Below are 19,414 nucleotides of genomic sequence, written 5' to 3'. Positions count from 1 at the left end.
TATTTTTGTCGTAATACTAAATAAGAGCCTTTTTGAAGAATAATTAAACCGCCCTCCCTAGTGGATATAGTGAACGATTACTGGACAGTGCGCCGGTAGGCCACATTAGCCTGCCATCTGCGGCATTATACTATTTATAGCCGACTCTGAGCAAGGAAATATCCCTTTGTCTCATTTCCACAATGATTGTACAGGATCCCTCAGGGTTCTTGACTTGTCAATTGCAAGCAAAAGTAAAAATGTTTACCTCCAATCTTCTCCTTTTTGCTTGAGCATTGCTGGTCCGTTTCTTCTTTGACTGCTTGATTTTGTTTCACGCGCACAATCCACTCTCTCTGCCTCATCTCCTCTTTCGGAAAAAGCTAACCCTCTGGCTTCATGTGCACAATCCACTCTGTCCGCCTCTTCTCCTCTTTCGGAAAAAGCCAACCCTCTGGCTTCATGTGCACAATCCACTCTCTCCGCCTCGTCTCCTCTTCCAGAGAAAAACAACCTTCTGGCTTCATGTGCACAATCCACTGTCTCCGTCTCGTCTCCTCTTTCGGAAAAAGCCAACCCACTCGCTCCACCTCTTCTCCTTTTTCGGAAAAAGCGAACCCTCTTGCTCCGCCTCTTGTCCTTTTTTGGAAAAAGCCAACCCTCTCGCTCCGCCTCTTGTCCTCTTTCGGAAAAAGCCAATCCATTCTCTCTGCCTCTTCTCCTCTCTCGGAAAAAGGTAAAAACTTCTTCCTGAACCGGTCCCGTTGTTACAGTTCACTGCACAACAATAAGGCATGGGTTTCTCTTTGGAAATTCCTGAACGCATGTCTTCACTTAAGACGAACAGCAATGCAAGTAAATGGAAGTGGACTCAACTCAAGCGGTTTGTTTGTCTTAAATGACAAACGCAGGGCTTTCCACAAGCGCCGGCTGCCGGCCATACAGCCGACTACACAAGTCCAGCCGGCTACTTTAATGACTATTTTTGTAGCCCACAGGCTCTAAATGTTAATTTTCGATTTTAATAAAATTAAAAGTTTATCTAACGGACTGACAATAATGTCAAACTGAACCGCGCTCATTTAAGTTGTGATTCGCGCTGTTTGTACCGATAATAACCACAAATTCCCCGCCGACTTCGTTGATCAAGGGAGAGTAACTCATCCGCGGCCCCGACATGTGGTGTGTGCGCGCGCACTCGGCGGAGGCAGTAGTGTGTCGGGGCCATCGGTGGCGACATCAGAGGGGACAGAAGCAGAGATAACACTTATTTTGTCTCCGGTAAACCAGTCTTCTCTCGTTCAATTACGTGCTGGCATCAAAATACACCGTTGGTTGTAAATGAAGCCAAACTGAGTGGTTGGAGTGTATTTTCATACACAAATGGAGAAATGTTCGCTGAGTGTGTAATTGTGTAGCCCCACTGCAGACTGTTGTCGTTGTTAATTCATAGCATGCTCAGCTGCGTGAATGTGTCATGCACCGAAAATAAGAGATTTACAAGCCAGGAACGCCTCATGATGCAATATGTGAGCTTGTATAGCCTATTACTGATTATTTTCGGTGTGCAAATCACAGTTTTCATTGGTGCATTAGCGTCTGGCATACACTAATGAATAAAAAAGATGCAATATGTTGTAGTAATAATAATAATAATAATAATAATAATAGAGCAAATGTCTGAGAAATTAATATAGCTTGTATATGCAGGCATACTTAGGCTAATAATAATAATAATAATATGAACGTTTTTTGAATAATGCTCTCCTGCAATAAATAAATGGTCTGTGGAAAATACATGTAATCCTGGGAACTGCGTGCACAGGAGTTTATTTTGTGTTTACTCCCCCCCCCCCCCGGCTGGCTACTTATTTGTCATGGCTGGCTAGTATGAGCCTTAGTGGAAAGCCCTGCAAACGCGCCGAGTGGTCACGAAAATCGCCGAACAGAAATTCGCCGCGATCCGCACTAACTTATTTTAATTATTACTTATTAACAATACTTCTTGGGACCAGAAGAAAATTACAGGGTTTTTTTTAACATATAAAGTTTCAAATGTGCATAAAATTAAAACCGTTGCCTATGAGCTTTAACCAGACTGGATACACTTCTTCTTAATCGCAAGTGGGCACTCTGTTTTAAAATTCACTCACAGCTTTCTGACGTTGTTTCTGCCATTTTTTTTTTCTTCGATAAACTCATTGCACTCACTGATGTCCTGTAGGACAGCGTCTATGGTCACAGCAAATACGGGGAACAGTGCTGTTCTGTTTTATACCATGGTGTATGTAATGCAATTTGCATTGCATTTCAGAAACAAATAGAGATCACAATTTCAATACGATTGTTGGTGCAGTTCTCGATGTTGGCTGTTTTCTTTTTCATTAGGACTTGAATGTGGAGGGAACCGTTATGTTTTGCACAAGGTTTGGTACATCTATTACACAGGTTTGGAATATGTATGAATCTTGGTCAAAGTATTCAGTGAATAGCTATGAGCTGCACACAAACTAATCATATACAACCCCAATTCCCAAAAAGTTGGGACGCTGTATAAACTAAATAAAAATAGAATGTGATCATTTCCAAATCATAGAAGCCCTATATTTAATTGAAAATAGTTCAAAGACAACATATCAAATGTTAAAACTGAGAAATTTTATTATGTTTTGAAAAATATATGCTCATTTTGAATTTGATGTCAGCAACACGTTTCAAAAAAGTTGCGACAGAGGCATGTTTACCACTGTGTTGCATCACCTCTACTTTTAACAACACTCTGTAAACGTTTGGTAACTGAGGAGACCAGTTGCTGTAGTTCTGAAAGAGAAATGTTGTCCCATTCTTGCCTGATATACAATTTCAGTTACTCAACAGTTCAGGGTCTCCTTTGTTGTATTTTGCGCTTCATAATGCACCAAACGTTTTAAATGGGAGACAGGTCTGGACTGCAGGCAGGCCAGTTTAACACCTGGACTCTCTTACTATAGAGCCATGCAGTTTTAATATGTGCAGAAAGCAGTTTGTCCTTGTCTAAAAGAAGGAAGGCCTTCTCTGAAAAAGATTTTGTCTGGATGGCAGCATATCGCTCTGAAACGTGTATATATCATTCAGCATTAATGATGCCTTCCCAGATGTACAAGCTACCCATGTCATGTGCACTAATGCACCATCATACCATCACAGACGCTGGCTTTTGAGCTGTGCACTGATAACAAGCCGGATGGTCCCTCTCCTCTTTAGCCTGGAGGACGTGGTGTCCATGATTTTGAAAGAGAATTTCTACTTTTGATTCGTCAGACATCGGGACAATTTTCCACTTCGCCTCAGTCCATTGTAAAAGAGCTCGGGCCCAGAGAAGGTGGCGGTGTTTCTGGATACTGTTTATATCTGGTTTTAACTTGCATTTGTGGATTCAGTAATGAACTGTTTTCACAGACGATGGTTTTCTGAAGTGTTCCTGAGCCCATACACTGATTTCCACTACAGACGCATGTCTGCTTTTAATGCAGTGTCTCCTGAGGGCCTGAAGATCACACGCATCCAATGTCAGTTTTCAGCCTTGTCTCTTTCATACAGATATTTCTACAGATTCTTTGAGTCTTTTAATGATATTATGGACCATAGGTGATGTAATCCCTGAATTCTTTGCAATTTTACATTGAGGAATGTTATTCTGAAATTGTTGCACTGTTTGCCCACGCAGTCTTTCACACAGCGGTGAACCCCTCCCCATCTTTACCTCTGAGAGACTCCGCCTCTCTGGGATGCTCTTTTTATACCCAGTCATGTTACTGACCTGTTGCTAATTAACCAAATTAGTTTTTTTTTTCCCACATCACACAACTTTTTCAGTCTTTTGTTGCCCCCTGTACCAACATTTTTGAAACGTGTTACTGGCATCAAATTTAAAACAAGAATATATTTTTCAAAAACAAAAAATTCTCAGTTTCAACATTTGATATGTTGTCTTTGTATTATTTTCAATGAAATATAGGGTTTCCATGATTTTGCAAATTATTGTATTCTGTTTTTATGTTTTACACAGCGTCCCAACTTCTTTGGATTTGGGGTTGTATAACTCAGAACTTTATTATTATTTTTCATGAATGGTGTGCATGATGAAACTATTCTCATTGGTTATTTAAGTTCTTTGAATTCATTTTAGATGCATTTGAAATGTCTGTTAACGAATTGTACATTAAGGCGATGTGTATGAACTTGTTCTCCTGAAAGACTCAAAGCTGTAGAGTATATTACTGCAAAAGCTACTTTTTTGGGAATTTTTTTTCCTTCATTCCTCTTTGTAGGACAACTTGTGTTCATATATCCGTGTGCTATCAGTGCCACTTTGACCCTCTGACACTTTGTCTTTTTGGCCTGCAGGTGATGTGTCTCCGATCAGCATGTCTCCTATCAGTCAGTCCCAGTTTATCCCGCTGGGGGACATCCTGTGCCTGGCCATCTCGGCCATGAACTCTGCACGCAAGACCGTCACACAGGAGACCCTCATCGAGCATCTCGCTTCATGCTTCCCAGGTTCTACTTTACATAAATTTCATGATAGCTTCAATACACGAGTCAGAATCTCTGATTTTCGCTGCCGAAACACAATGTGATTGGCTATATGATTGCTGTATTGGAGTTGTTAATATCTTAGTATAAGCTTGTCCACACAGGCAATAAATTAGCCTTTTAAAGGAGAACTGAAGTCAAATTTTTTATTATCAAAATTCTATTTTTCTCATTTTATTAAATATAGTAAAGCATTTTTGATAACTATTTTGTTACTGCTATAGCAAGTTGAGTGTTTGAAATATGCTCTGTAATATATCAGTCCGTATGTCAAAGCAATGGCCATAAACGAGATTCGTTGAGACCTGTGCGAGACATCGCAGGACGGAAGTAAAACATACAGTGGAAATCAAAAGTGACCAACATCTGCCAACGTTCCCTGGGTCCAAAATTGCTCACTTGTTCACTACTCCCTATATAGGGAATTACTATATAGAGGACTATATACATGCTGGTATTTACGTCATTACTGTCGCACAATTAAAAGGTGCTAGGTCACTCAGGTGGTGGGTTTTCAAAATAATAAATACATGCATGTATTTTTGTGATAAATCCATATTATACTGAGCGTATTTCCCACATTAATCAATACAAGTTACCTATTGTACATCTTTGTTTTTTTTTAAATCAAGGCTGAATACTTTCTTCTTTGCCGCTGCCTTTTATTAAATCGAATTTGAGACTTTTTAATTTGATTTCTTTCAGCGTGACCGCAGTTCATGATGGGACATATTGCTTTGGTTAGTGACCAGTATTGTACACTACTTTTCGTGATGCATTGTGGGATACTTTGAGTGCACTATATAGGGTGTAAAAATCCTCAGTAAGGTTTCAGACAGCACGACAAAATGGCGTCCTGACTATATAGTGCAGTGTTTCCCAACCTTTCTTGAGCCACGGCACATATTTTACATTCGAAAAATCCCACGGCACACCACCAAACAAAAATGTCACAAAAAGTATATATAATGAAATATAATGATCATCTAGTCTCAATTTACTCACAATTTACTTACTCAGTGTGAAACCTGGGCCTGTTTAGTTGAACACAAAGCTGATATACTCGCAGGAATTGAAGAAAGACACACACAAAGATCTTCCTCAACAGCTCTGAGTCACTCTCCTTTTTTAGTTTTTATAGCAGTCATGCTTGAAAAGCCCAGCTCGCATAGATAGGTTGTGGAAAATCACCTTTTTTGCTTTCTTCTGACCTCTACTCATACTAGGGCCTTCATCTGGGTCAGAATTTTCTCCAGGACCCAGTTTGGATTGTGTACGTTTTCTTTTCAAATATTTATCCATCGCTATCACCGCTGTCACACCCGAAGCATTACTAATTCTATTGTTTGAATGGCAAAAGGTAAATACACAGGTTAATTAGCTACCTGCTGCCATCTAGTGGAAGAGTATTTAATTGTTCTGCCTGTCACTATACGTCGCTGGCATAGACGAACGAAGACAAATTATTTGCAGTAAATAAATAATTATTTTCGGAACAATTAAGTGAAATTGGATAATTTCCCACGGTACACCTGATGATCTCTCACGGCACACTAATGTGCCATGGCACAGTGGTTGGGAATCACTGGTGTAGTGAGTAGGGAGCAATTTTGGTGACGGGCTGTCAAAAGACGCACGCGCCCTCTTTCAAATGCTGATGTAATCAAGCCGGAAGTTTTGTTTGTTTTGATAGCAATCAGGAAAGTTTGAAAAAAGTAGGCAGTAATCGTTATTTAAACTCGTTTTTGTGCAATATTTCGTTTGGAAAACAGTTTTCAAAATGGCGGCACTGACACTTCACATTTCGAAGTCTTGCATAAGTCTCGTGAAGATCGCGCAGATAAGCGACGCCTGCCGTGGACCAAACGAACTAAATTCAACATGGCTAAAAACCGAATAGGCCGATAAGTATAATATTTAATTGCAATTGGTTGTCAATACGAGTCACGATATAAGGTTACTAAAACCGAAAACGTAATTGAATAACATGTTAATTAAGAAATAAAGCAGGTTTAAAAATGACTTCAGTTCTCCTTTAAATAAAATTCCCTTTATCTGCAACATTCACAATTTAAAATGGTCTTTATGTGCACTTGCTGTAGGTGTTTGGTTTTTTCCACGACAACTTTACTGGATTTTTTTTCCATCAAAATGTATGTACTGTGCACTGCAGGGGCGTTGCTAGACATAAAGCTCTACTGGGGAACAGAACCCCCACCCACCCCCTTACCCCACCCGGCAACCCCCCAATACCCATATAATTTTTTTTTTTTTTTAAAGCTTGCTACGTATGAAATGTGCTATTGAGGTATTTCACCTGACGTCACAGGGTCACGTGATGCCCCGGTGTCCGCCATTTTGAAGGTCAAGCTAGCTAATGTCAACAACATAGTAGCTAGTATGTTACTGTAGCAATGTTTACGTTCAGTCATTTGGATGACTGTTAAAACCTTTCAGTCTCAAGTTTTTCCTTTACTGGATTTACTAGTTTATTGTAATTATGATCCGGCAGCTATTTACACCGGATCCAGTGTAAATAGCTGCCGGAGCGCGGTCCGGCTTGCTCCCCCTCAAATTAAGCAGCGCGCTCCGGCTTGCTCCCGGAGTGCTCCGGCCGAGGTTCCGGAGCGCGCTCCGGCTTGCTCCCCCTCAAATTAAGCAGCATGCTCCGGCTTGCTCCCGGAGTGCTCCGGCCAAGGTTCCGGAGCGCGCTCCGGCTTGCTCCCCCTCAAATTAAGCAGCGTGCTCCGGCTTGCTCCCGGAGCGCTCCGGGAGCAAGCCGGAGTGCACTGCTTAATTTGAGGGGGAGCAAGCCGGAGCGCACTCCGGCAGCTATTTACACTGGATCCGGTGTAAATAGCTGCCGGATCATAATTACAGTAAACTAGTAAATACAGTAAAGGAAAAACTTGAGACTGAAAGGTTTTAACAGTCATCCAAATGACTGAACGTAAACATTGCTACAGTAACATACTAGCTACTATGTTGTTGACATTAGCTAGTGCTAACAGCTAGCTGCTAGTACACTGCTACAACACAGACACCGACCCTAATAATACAGTTCTTGGTCATTGCCTGGTAACAGCAAATTTATAACGGGCCATGTCTCAACAGACTAAGAGGTTTTTTCAATGACATTTAATAACATTTTGTTTATCCTGAGGACCGAAAGTAAATGAAAATGTGAACAAACCTTAGCTGTAATAAGATGGCGACCACCGGCTCCAGGGACGACCCACTGATGTAGGCATGTTACCCAGCCTGATACAAAATATTTGCAGGCATCCAAACTCTTATACGCTTTCAGATCAATACCTGTATATGGCGATGGGTTTTTAACGACATAGGTATACAGATCATGTGGGCCGAAGCCAGGTAAAGACGAGGGCTTCGTGTACTTCCGTACGTCAGTGAACAATCCTGGTGGAAGCAGGTAAACGTCGTTCTCTAAGCCTGCTAACCTCAATTTTTGCAAATACCTCTCCCTCTGCTCGCCCTGTAAATGCCCTACGTCGCTGGATAGTGAAGGTGTTTTCTGCATCTCGCTCCTTTTTCTTTTATGTTTTTCGTTTGTCGCCTTCCTCGCATTCAAACTGATTCGAGCTGTGACGTCCAAAATGGCAGCCTAACGATGCATCACATGACTTGGTCACGTGGGTGAAAAACCTCAATAGGACATACAGCTTCACTTAAGAATATATACTTTTGCTGCGTGAACTTGTGGCATCACTGTACTTTCTTTCTCCAATTTCGTGCGCTTGGCTGCATGCACGTGCCGTACATTAACATGGACGTGCACGGACGCACAGAATGTACGCCTTATATTTAGGGACAGAAAGTTGCCTACATTGATGCACCTCGAAGTAGAAAAAACATCCACTCTATTCCTGATATTATCAATCTAAATTAACCAGGCTATTTTCAGGGGATACTATCTATACTTTTAAGCTGATGGTCATTATACGGGCCATCCATCTACATGCTATAATGATATAATCTGTTTTTTTTTTTTTTTCCAAGGATGGGCTTTTCGATCAAGGAAAAACATTTTGCGTCGCTGAATTTTCCATGTTCTTGAATGTATGCCACTATAGGAAGCATGGCAACCGAAATATATTTTCATACTTGCGTGGATTGTCTGGAATCTGGCAACGTAAATATCATGATAGTGGGATAGCCTACTGTATGTCTGAGCAATGACCTAAATACGCATTGTAAGCTACATTAGAATATCAGTCCGAAGTGAGAAACAAACTGTTGCTGTAATTTGCTGTTGCTGTAATTTCAAAACCAGATTACTTGAGAAAGGAGAAAGGCCCAGATGAATACTTTATACCATTCGAAACAATAGGGACTGCTGTTTATTTTGATGTACGGTTTGTCGTGTGAACTCAGGAGTCAGTGAGGTATTGCGCCGACAAGAACGGGTGCGGAAATGGATGCAGAACTGTATGCAGAATATGATTAAATCTGACATGAGTTCATTGATGTTAATTTTATTGCAAACCGGTTATCGCAGTAACTAGTGGGTAGCACCATTGGGAAGCTCAAGTCATGTGGTTTCACGTGATATACAGTGCTGCTTGAAAGTTAGTGAACCCTTAAGAATTTTCTATATTTCTGCATAAATATGACCTAAAACATCAGATTTTCACACAAGTCATAAAAGTAGATAAAGAGAACCCAGTTAAACAAATGAGACAAAAATATTTATTTTTTGAGGAAAATAATCCAAGATTACATATCTGTGAGTGGCAAAAGTATGTGAACCTCTAGGATTAGCAGTTAATTTGAAGGTGAAATTAGAGTCAGGTGTTTTCAATCAATGGGATGACAATCAGGTGTGAGTGGGCACCCTGTTTTATTTAAAGAACAGGGATCTATCAAAGTCTGATCTTCACAACACGTTTGTGGAAGTGTGTCATGGCACGAACAAAGGAGATTTCTGAGGACCTCAGAAAAAGTGTTGTTGATGCTCATCAGGCTGGAAAAGGTTACAAAACCATCTCTAAAGAGTTTGGACTCCACCAATCCACAGTCAGACAGATTGTGTACAAATGGAGGAAATTAAAGACCATTGTTACCCTCCCCAGGAGTGGTCGACCAACAAAGATCACTCCAAGAGCAAGGCACGTAATAGTCGACGAGGTCACAAAGGACCCCAGGGTAACTTCTAAGCAACTGAAGGCCTCTCTCACATTGGCTAATGTTAATGTTCATGAGTCCACCATCAGGAGAACACTGCACAACAATGGTGTGCATGACAGGGTTGCAAGGAGAAAGCCACTGCTCTCCAAAAAGAACATTGCTGCTCGTCTGCAGTTTGCTAAAGATCACATGGACAAGCCAGAAAGCTATTGGAAAAATGTTTTGTGGACGGATGAGACCAAAATAGTACTTTTTGGTTTAAATGAGAAGCGTTATGTTTGGAGAAAGGAAAACACTGCATTCCAGCATAAGAACCTTATCCCATCTGTGAAACATGGTGGTGGTAGTATCATGGTTTGGGCCTATTTTGCTGCATCTGGGCCAGGATGGCTTGCCATCATTGATGGAATAATGAATTCTGAATTATACCAGCGAATTCTAAAGGAAAATGTCAGGACATCTGTCCATGAACTGAATCTCAAGAGAAGGTGGATCATGCAGCAAGACAACGACCCCAAGCACACAAGTCGTTCTACCAAAGAATGGTTAAAGAAGAATAAAGTTAATGTTTTGGAATGGCCAAGTCAAAATCCTGACCTTAATCCAATGGAAATGTTGTGGAAGGACCTGAAGCGAGCAGTTCATGTGAGGAAACTCACCAACATCCCAGAGTTGAAGCTGTTCTGTACGGAGGAATGGGCTAAAATTCCTCCAAGCCGGTGTGCAGGACTGATCAACAGTTACCGGAAACGTTTAGTTGCAGTTATTGTTGCACAAGGGGGTCACACCAGATACTGAAAGCAAAGGTTCATATACTTTTGCCACTCACAGATATGCAATATTGGATCTCATCTCATTATCTCTAGCCGCTTTATCCTGTTCTACAGGGTCGCAGGCAAGCTGGAGCCTATCCCAGCTGACTACGGGCGAAAGGCGGGGTACACCCTGGACAAGTCGCCAGGTCATCACAGGGCTGACACATAGACACAGACAACCATTCACATTCACACCTACAGTCAATTTCGAGTCACCAGTTAACCTAACCTGCATGTCTTTGGACTGTGGGGGAAACCGGAGCACCCGGAGGAAACCCACGTGGACACGGGGAGAACATGCAAACTCCACACAGAAAGGCCCTCGCCGGCCACGGGGCTCGAACCTGGACTTTCTTGCCGTGAGGCGACAGCGCTAACCACTACACCACCGTGCCGCCCAATATTGGATCATTTTCCTAAATAAATAAATGTCCAAGTATCATAATTTTGTCTCATTTGTTTAACTGGGTTCTCTTTATCTACTTTTAGGACTTGTGTGAAAATCTGATGATGTTTTAGGTTATATTTATGCAGAAATATAGAAAATTCTAAAGGGTTCACAAACTTTCAAGCACCACTGTATGTGTGTTAATCATGTGATGAGTATTCTGCCAGCAGTTTAATCGAGACAAATGGGTGCGATTTGGACGCATCAGTTGTATACGGTTATTCCGCAGTGCTAAATACATTACTGTTTCTGAAACGTGATCAGGAAATTTTACTGGGGCACAGCGGATATATAGTGTACTGGGGCACGTGCCCCGTAAAATGGGTCAGGTGACGCCGATGGTGCACTGTATACAGCTTTAGCCAGGATTTACAATGAGCTTGATGCATGATATTCAACAGGATAGGATATTTTTTAAGAAGGTCAGTATATAGATCTCCTGTGATTTGATCTTAAAGAATAATATCCTGAATTTATAGCTTGAAAGATTCCTTGTGAAAGATCACATAAAAAGTTCTGTTTCGGTTGCCAGGATGTGAAAGCTTATTTTTCTTTCGCCATAAATCAATGATAAGGTAAGAAATGGTCAGTAAGATGTGATTTCCGTGCACTAGACTACAGCAGACAAAACCGTGCATCTGACTTTCTCCCATTATGTTCCACAACACTGCTAGTCTCAGAAGGCGGAAGAATTACAGCACTGAAACGCCGCAAACCATGTGAGGCGCATAACTCAAATTTATATGCTCCAAAGACAAGCATTGCACAGGGTTTGAGAGTTAAAATGAATTGTGTGGAATGTGCACTAAGTGACTGCTATACTCGAAAGTAATTCAGTAACACAAGAAATGTCACATATTGAGCACATTCAGTGTCGTAGTTGTTTTATTTTATTTTTTTTTAACATGTATATAAGCCATGTCAAGGAGTGCTTTAGGACTAAATGGGTTGAAATGATGCTGTGCTATTTAAATGTTCATAGAGTAATACAACTTGTAGTGGTTAAAGGCTCTGGGCTACTGATTAGAAGGTTCAAGCTCCAGGACCACCAAGCTGCCACTGTTGGGCCTTTGAGCAAGGTCATTTTTATTAAGAATACACATCCGCCTGCTGTTTGATGCAGTTCTCTAATCAGCCGGTCCCTTGACAGCAGCACAATGCATCAAGTCATGCAGATACAAATCAAGAGCGCCAGTTAATGTTCACTTTTTCAAACACCAGAATGGGAAACATTGCGATCTCAAAGTGTTGGTGCCAGATGGACTGGTTTGAGTCTTTCAGAAACTGCTCATCTCCAGACACAACAGTCTCTAGAGTTTACATAGAATGGTGCAAAGAACATTGAGTGAGTGACAGTTCTGTGGGTGGAAACGCCTTTTTGGTTGGAAAATGGCCAGATTGGTTCGAGCTGCCAGGAAGGACATAGTAATTCATATAATCACTCTTTACAACCATGGTGAGCAGAAAAGCATCTCAGCATGCAATAACAGAAGACCACATTGGGTTCCACTCCTGCCAGCCAAGAACCAGGAATCTTAGAATCAAGAACAAGTTCCTATTAAAGTGGCCGGTGAGTGTATGTATGTATATGACAAATACAGGAAATTTGTACTAGATTTTAACGAACTCCATAGATGGTGGAGCCTGTTGACTTCCAATTCAATTTCATCCATTTTCTCCCAATGTGGTCATTTAGTCAATCACCACTTACTAGCCAGCTCTCCTGTATTGTGCAACACTAACCAACCAGAGAGGCTAATGGCGAGCACATGCTTCCTCCAAGTCACATGAAGTCAGCTACCACGTCTTGTTCATACTGTGTCACAGAACAGCTGAACACTTGGAAGAAACCTTTGCTAACTACCCTCTTCTGCATACATGAGCGCAAAGACTCTGATTGGCTAGTGTCACTGTGATTGACAAGGGAGCACCAAACAGAGAGCACCACCAATTTTGCTCTCATGGACTCCTAGCCATGGTGGCTGTGGCATCATTGCAATCTCTGATGGTTGGGAGAATGCTTGCCATTACCGCAATGACACAAACCATTGGCATGAATTCATGGGAATGGTTTGAGTCCCATTGTACCAAACCTGTTTTTATGTATGTCTGCAAGCATTGGAGCAGTCAGCTACAAACTCATGTCAACATCCCCAAACAGGCATGGCACACCTGTAGGGTTGTGACTTTTATCTTTTGTGTCTAGTACTTTTCTAGCTCATGGAATTGATGGGTTGTGTCTTGGTATGTGTCTTGGTATGATGGGAAGTGTTGGCTTGGTATGCCTAGTTTGAGTCAAAGAAGAAGAAAAACGAACGACACGGTTCTTACTGGTAACCGCAAACCTTTGTCCAATAAGCCTTTTATTGGGTGTTTTTCAAACAGATGTACTTTCACAATGATTACATCAACTTATGCCTTTATAGCAATAGTTGTATTTAAAAAAAAAAAAAAGAGCGAGCCACATTTTCCTGGTGTCTCCCCTCTTCAGCATGTGTGCCTTTAATGCTGTAAGTGCCTCATGCATATTTTGGTAGTCGAAAGTGTTGCATCATACCAGACTCGCGTTAAGAGCTCGATGATGTAACAGAGGGTAAGGGCAAGGACGCAATGTGCGTGAAGTGACACCCTGAAAGGAATGAACCAGACAGCGAGGGCCGACCCGGCAGTGTTGTCTGCATGGTATATCAAATTCCACCCATTTCTTAGAACATTAAATGAAGTGGTGGTAATTATGAATGAGTACTGTATTGGGATTAAAAAGGGTTGGATTTACTCTGATAATTATGCTTTAGGTGTTGGACAGATGAGTGACAATTTAAAGGAAAAAAACATCTTCGTAAGGTGTTGGACCGCCACAAGCCACCAGACAGACTAAATGCACCTTGGCATCAATTATACAAGTCTCTGAAGGGATGAACATGGTTTTTCAAAAAGATTTTCCTTCAGTTGGTGTTTTGATGGATGGTGTTGGAGAGTGCTGTCTAACATGTTACTCCAAAATATTTCAATTGCACTAAGATCTAGTGTTTAAGTTCGCAGCATATAATTTACATACAGCCCAAGTTCCAAAAAAGTTGGGACGCTGTGTAAAACAAATAAAATCAGAATGTGAAGATTTGAAAATCATGGAAATCCTATATTTCATTGAAAATAGTACAAAGACAACATATCACATGTTGAAACTGAGAAATTTTATTGTTTGAAAATTATAGGGGGGCGGCACGGTGGTGTAGTGGTTAGTGCTATCGCCTCACAGCAAGAAGGTCCGGGTTCGAGCCCCGTGGCCGGCGAGGGCCTTTCTGTGCGGAGTTTGCATGTTCTCCCCGTGTCCGCGTGGGTTTCCTCCGGGTGCTCCGGTTTCCCCCACAGTCCAAAGACATGCAGGTTAGGTTAACTGGTAACTCTAAATTGACCGTAGGTGTGAATGTGAGTGTGAATGGTTGTCTGTGTCTATGTGTCAGCCCTGTGATGACCTGGTGACTTGTCCAGGGTGTACCCTGCCTTTCGCCCGTAGTCAGCTGGGATAGGCTCCAGCTTGCCTGCGACCCTGTAGAACAGGATAAAGCAGCTAGAGATAATGAGATGAGATGAGATGAAAATTATAGGTTCATTTTGAATTTGATATTAGCAACACATTTCAGCAGAGTTGGGACGGGGCAACAAAAGACTGAAAAAGTTGTGTAATATTAAAAAAAGAAAAAAACCTAATTTGGTTAATTGGCAACAGGTCAGTAACATGATTGGGTATAAAAAGAGCATCCCAGAGAGGCGGAGTCTCTCAGAAGTAAAGATGGGGAGGGGTTCACCGCTTTGTGAAAGACTGTGTGGGTAAACAGTGCAACAATTTAAGAATAACATTCCTCAATGTAAAATTACAAAGAATTTGGGGATCACATCATCTATTGTCCATAATATCATTAAAAGATTCAGAGAATCTGGAGAAATCTCTGTATGCAAGAGACAAGGCTAAAAACTGACATTGGATGCGTGTGATCTTCAGGCCCTCAGGAGACACTGCATTAAAAGCAGACACGTGGCTGTAGTGGAAATCACTGTATGGGCTCAGGAACACTTCAGAAAACCATCGTCTGTGAAAACAGTTCATTACTGCATCCCCAAATGCAAGTTAAAACCAGATATAAACAATATCCAGAAACACCACCACCTTCTCTGGGTCTGAGCTCTTTTACGATGGACTGAGGCGAAGTGGAAAATTGTCCCGAGGTCTGACGAATCAAAAGTAGAAATTATTTTTTAGAAATCATGAACACCATGTCCTCCAGGCTAAAGAGGAGAGGGACCATCTGGCTTGTTATAAGCACACAGCTCAAAAGCCAGCGTCTGTGATGGTATGAGGGGGCATTAGTGCACATGATATGGGTAGCTTGTACATCTGAGAAGGCATCATTAATGCTGAATGATATATACACGTTTCAGAGCAATATGCTGCCATCCAGATATAATCATTTGCAGGGAAGGCCTTCCTTCTTTCAGCAAGACAATGCCAAACTGCTTTCTGCACATGTTAAAACTGCATGGCTCCATAGTAAAAGAGTCCAGGTGTTAAACTGGCCTGCCTGCAGTCCAGACCTGTCTCCCATTTAAAACATTTGGTGCATAATGAAGCGCAAAATATGACAAAGGAGACCCTGAACTGTTGAGCAACTGAAATTGTATATCAGGCAAGAATGGGACAATATTTCTCTTTCAGAACTACAGCAATTGGTCTCCTCAGTTCCCAAATGTTTAGAGTGTTGTTAAAAGTAGAGGTGATGCAACACAGCGGTAAACATGCCCCTGTCCCAACTTTGCTTCAACGTGTTGCTGACATCAAATTCAAAATGAGCATATATTTTTTCAAAAAACAATAACATTTCTTAGTTTCAACATTTGATATGTTGTCTTTGTACTATTTTCAATGAAATATAGGGTTTACATGATTTGCAAATTATTGCATTCTGTTTTTATTTACGTTTTACACGGAGCCCCAACTTTTTTGGAATTGGGGTTGTAATTTTCATTCAATTTTCAACAGTTTTCAGCAATTTTCATCAAACAATTACGTGAACCCTTGTCCCCTGTGGATAGAGCTGGAGTAATCCTGGAAGAAACCACACCCATCAGGATAGAAATGTCTCACCATAGGATAAAGATGATCAGTCATAAGATTGATTTGCACCAAGTTCCCTCTCAATTAACATAACAGAGCCACCGTTTTTTCCCTTTAATTTCTCTCCCACATATATTTCCTAGATGAATGTCAGCAACCTTTGAACAAATCACATGCTTGGTACATTAATCCAAGTTCCTTTATGCTTTTTAGAGGAGGAATTCATAATGTGACAAGATTATTTCATTCTTATGGCTATTTGGCTATTGTATTATGGTTCTTCCTATCCCTTCCTACCTTAAAGTCACACATATTAATTCATGTCTGTGCCATTATTAGAGGTAGAACAATTAACCTGCTTTGTGTGTTTCCTGCAGGAGTCCCAACTCCAAGCCTTGAGGTCCTGCGCCATACCCTCAACATGCTGGTCCGTGAGCGCAAGATTTATCCAACCCCAGAGGGCTATTTCATTGTTACCCCACAAACGTACTTCATCACACCCTCCCTCATTCACACCAATAGCAAGTGGTATCATCTGGATGAGAGGATACCAGGTGGTATGCAGCCATGCGCTTCCCCTCCCTCTGGCACCGTGATGCCCTCTGCTTCAGGCTGTGTCAGGGAACGATCACACCATAAAAACCACGCTGACCCCTACAGCGATGGCTACCGAGAGGATGTGCCCAATACACACAACTCCACACTGCAGAGAAGGTCCAAGGAGCATAAGGAACCCCCACACCCAGTGTCTCCTCCTCCTCAACAGTCCTTAGACAAGAACAAAAGTACACACAGCTTTGCTTTCAAGACTGAATGTCCCAACAGCAGGCAGAGGGATGGGAGCAGCAGTGGTGGTGGCAGTGAGAAGCAATCAAAGAAGTTTGGCCTGAAGCTCTTCAGGCTGAGCTTCAAGAAGGACAAGTCGAAGCATCTTGCTACATTCTCTGCCCAGTTTCCTCCTGAGGAGTGGCCTCTGAGGGACGAGGAGACACCTAGCACTGTCCCAAGAGATGTCGAGATGGAAATCATCCGACGGATCAACCCAGACCTGACGGTTGAGAATCTGGCCCGGCATACAGCCGTGATGAAGAGGCTAGAGGAGGAGAAGGCTCAAAGAAGCAAAGCTAACTCGTCGGCTCAACAGAGCACTCGCAGCAAACGCAGTCGTAGTCACCGCAAAGCCCAACAGGGCAAATCCTCACGATCCCACAGCAAAACACGTGCCTCAAGAGGGGACCGGTCTGAAGGCTCCAACCTGGATATATCCTACGACAGAGACTACAGGTTCTACAGCTCCTCTCTGGTGCGTTCTCCAAGAGAGACAATGATGTCCATGGAGAGGAACAGGGGAAAATACATGGTGCATAGCAACCCAAACATCGTGGAGTCACACTTCACTACAGCACCAGAGTGGGACGTGTCAGGAGAGCTAGCCAAGAGAAGGACAGAGATGCCTTTTCCAGAACCATCCAGGGCGCAATCACATTCCAAAGTCCATCGCAGCCACAGTCACACCCAGGAAAGGAAATCACGGAATGAAAGGTCAGATAAAGCTAAAGAAAGGTCACGCTCCATGGACAATTCCAAGGGCCCTCTTGGAGGACCATTCTTAGGCACTGTTGATGACTTTGAGTGCAATCCAGATGACCGGAATCGGTATTACACTGATGATGGGACTTTGAGGGTGTCTGCCCAGAAGGGCCATTACTCTCGTGCTATGCACTCTGCTGCTAGGTTGAACTCTGACATTTGTGTGCCTGATGTTGGGAGGGGGGCCCCTGAGGATGCCATGCACTGTAGAACTCTGGAGAAAAGTAAAAGCAAAGACTGTTTAACAGCCTTTACTGACCTTAAGGCCTGCTCCCTAAAAACACCCGTGGATGACTATTTCCAGCATACAGCAGCAAATGAGGCATCATACTCTGCTCCTTCTTCTCTAGTAAAATCCAACCATGATTTTACAGATGGTGTCTGGAAAGGGATTCCTTCTGAACATACGGCTCCAATTCTAACCTCACCTCGTCCTGTAGAGTATAACGACGACTCTACAAGGGGACAGAACAGTATAGCATTATCTGTGTCAAACCAGATGCCAGAGCCTTTGCCCAATGGACGCTTGATGCACCAACACAACCCTGACTCAGGTGACTTGGACAAAATAGCAGAGGTTTACAGCCAAGAGACTTTGTTCAAACCTGTGGACTACGTGGAAAGCAGTTTCTCCAGGCCAGGTACGATGCACAAATCCTCACACACAAAGTCCATGGAGGTGCTGGAGAGTGAAGAACACTTCAAGGATCCTCTTCCATTGTCTGTACCATCATCCTCTGGTCAAGAACAAGCCTCATGCATGGAAACCACCTTTGACTACTACAACGTATCAGATGATGACTCTGAGGACACCAGCCATAAGAAAGAAGTGGAGGAGAAAGTTCTGGAAGGTGGTGGAACAATGAAGTGGCTTCTGGAGCGGGAGAAGGAGCGAGACCTCCAGCGCAAGTTTGAAAAGAACCTCACCTTTCTCAGTCCCAAAGAGGGCGAGAGCAGCAACAGCCAGAAGTCAGCCCACTCCACACGTCTGGACAGTATGGACTCCAGCAGTGTGACTGTGGACAGTGGATTTAATTCCCCACGGTAAGGCACTCAGGTCCAGTATTGGGTTTCCTACTCTTGTTTGGATGCCAGAGTAGTTCTCCTGCTTGAACTGGAGCAGTATGCTATTCTGTGAATAGACAAAGTGTCAGTGTACTTCAGCACAATTTTTTATTTTTATTTTTTAACTCACCGTGACAAGTAGGATCTTTTTTTTTTTTTAATTTGACGTACGTTCTATAAAATATTAGCATTAGTCCAGAATGTTCACATCTCTTACTGTTTTGTCAGTGGTAACAACCTCTGTGAATGAGATTACTACTACTACTGTGAAATGAAATGTTTTCACTAATAAAGCAGTGGCACAAATATAAAAAGCCACGTATACAAAATATTACAGGTAAGCCACTACCAAAAGGCATGTGAAGATATTTTGAGCAGGTGTTTCTGACTGAAGAAAATCATCACATGCCACCATACATGGTGTGTAAGTTTTGCACAAAAACAATACTTCATAATTAACAATAAAACTGATTTTGCACAACAGCAACTCCTCTAGTACTTTTCCACTGGACAACGCAGTACAGCATGGTACATTATTATACATACAGAACACTTTATCGCTAGAATAAAAACATGTTCCATTCCCTTCTAGTGGGTTTCATTCATCTGGTTTGATCGCATGCGATATTGTTATCATATCGCTTATCCTACGTGTATTACGTCACTCTACCCAATGGAGAA

General features: G+C 42.2%; 1 protein-coding gene across 2 annotated transcripts in view; it reads left to right on the top strand.

Annotated features, from left to right (window-relative positions):
- stox2b (storkhead box 2b) overlaps positions 1-19,414 on the top strand; it is a 179,910-nt gene that overhangs the window by 143,412 nt on the left and 17,084 nt on the right. For both annotated transcript variants that reach the window (XM_060915247.1, XM_060915248.1), the window contains exons 2-3: positions 4,366-4,518; positions 16,456-18,712. In XM_060915247.1, the coding sequence (XP_060771230.1) occupies positions 4,366-4,518; positions 16,456-18,712 (2,410 nt within the window). The remainder of the gene's footprint in view (positions 1-4,365; positions 4,519-16,455; positions 18,713-19,414) is intronic.

The sequence above is a fragment of the Neoarius graeffei genome, chromosome 2 (assembly GCF_027579695.1).
Source record: "Neoarius graeffei isolate fNeoGra1 chromosome 2, fNeoGra1.pri, whole genome shotgun sequence".
Lineage (NCBI taxonomy): Eukaryota > Metazoa > Chordata > Actinopteri > Siluriformes > Ariidae > Neoarius > Neoarius graeffei.
This window is presented reverse-complemented; position numbering and strand designations above follow the sequence as displayed.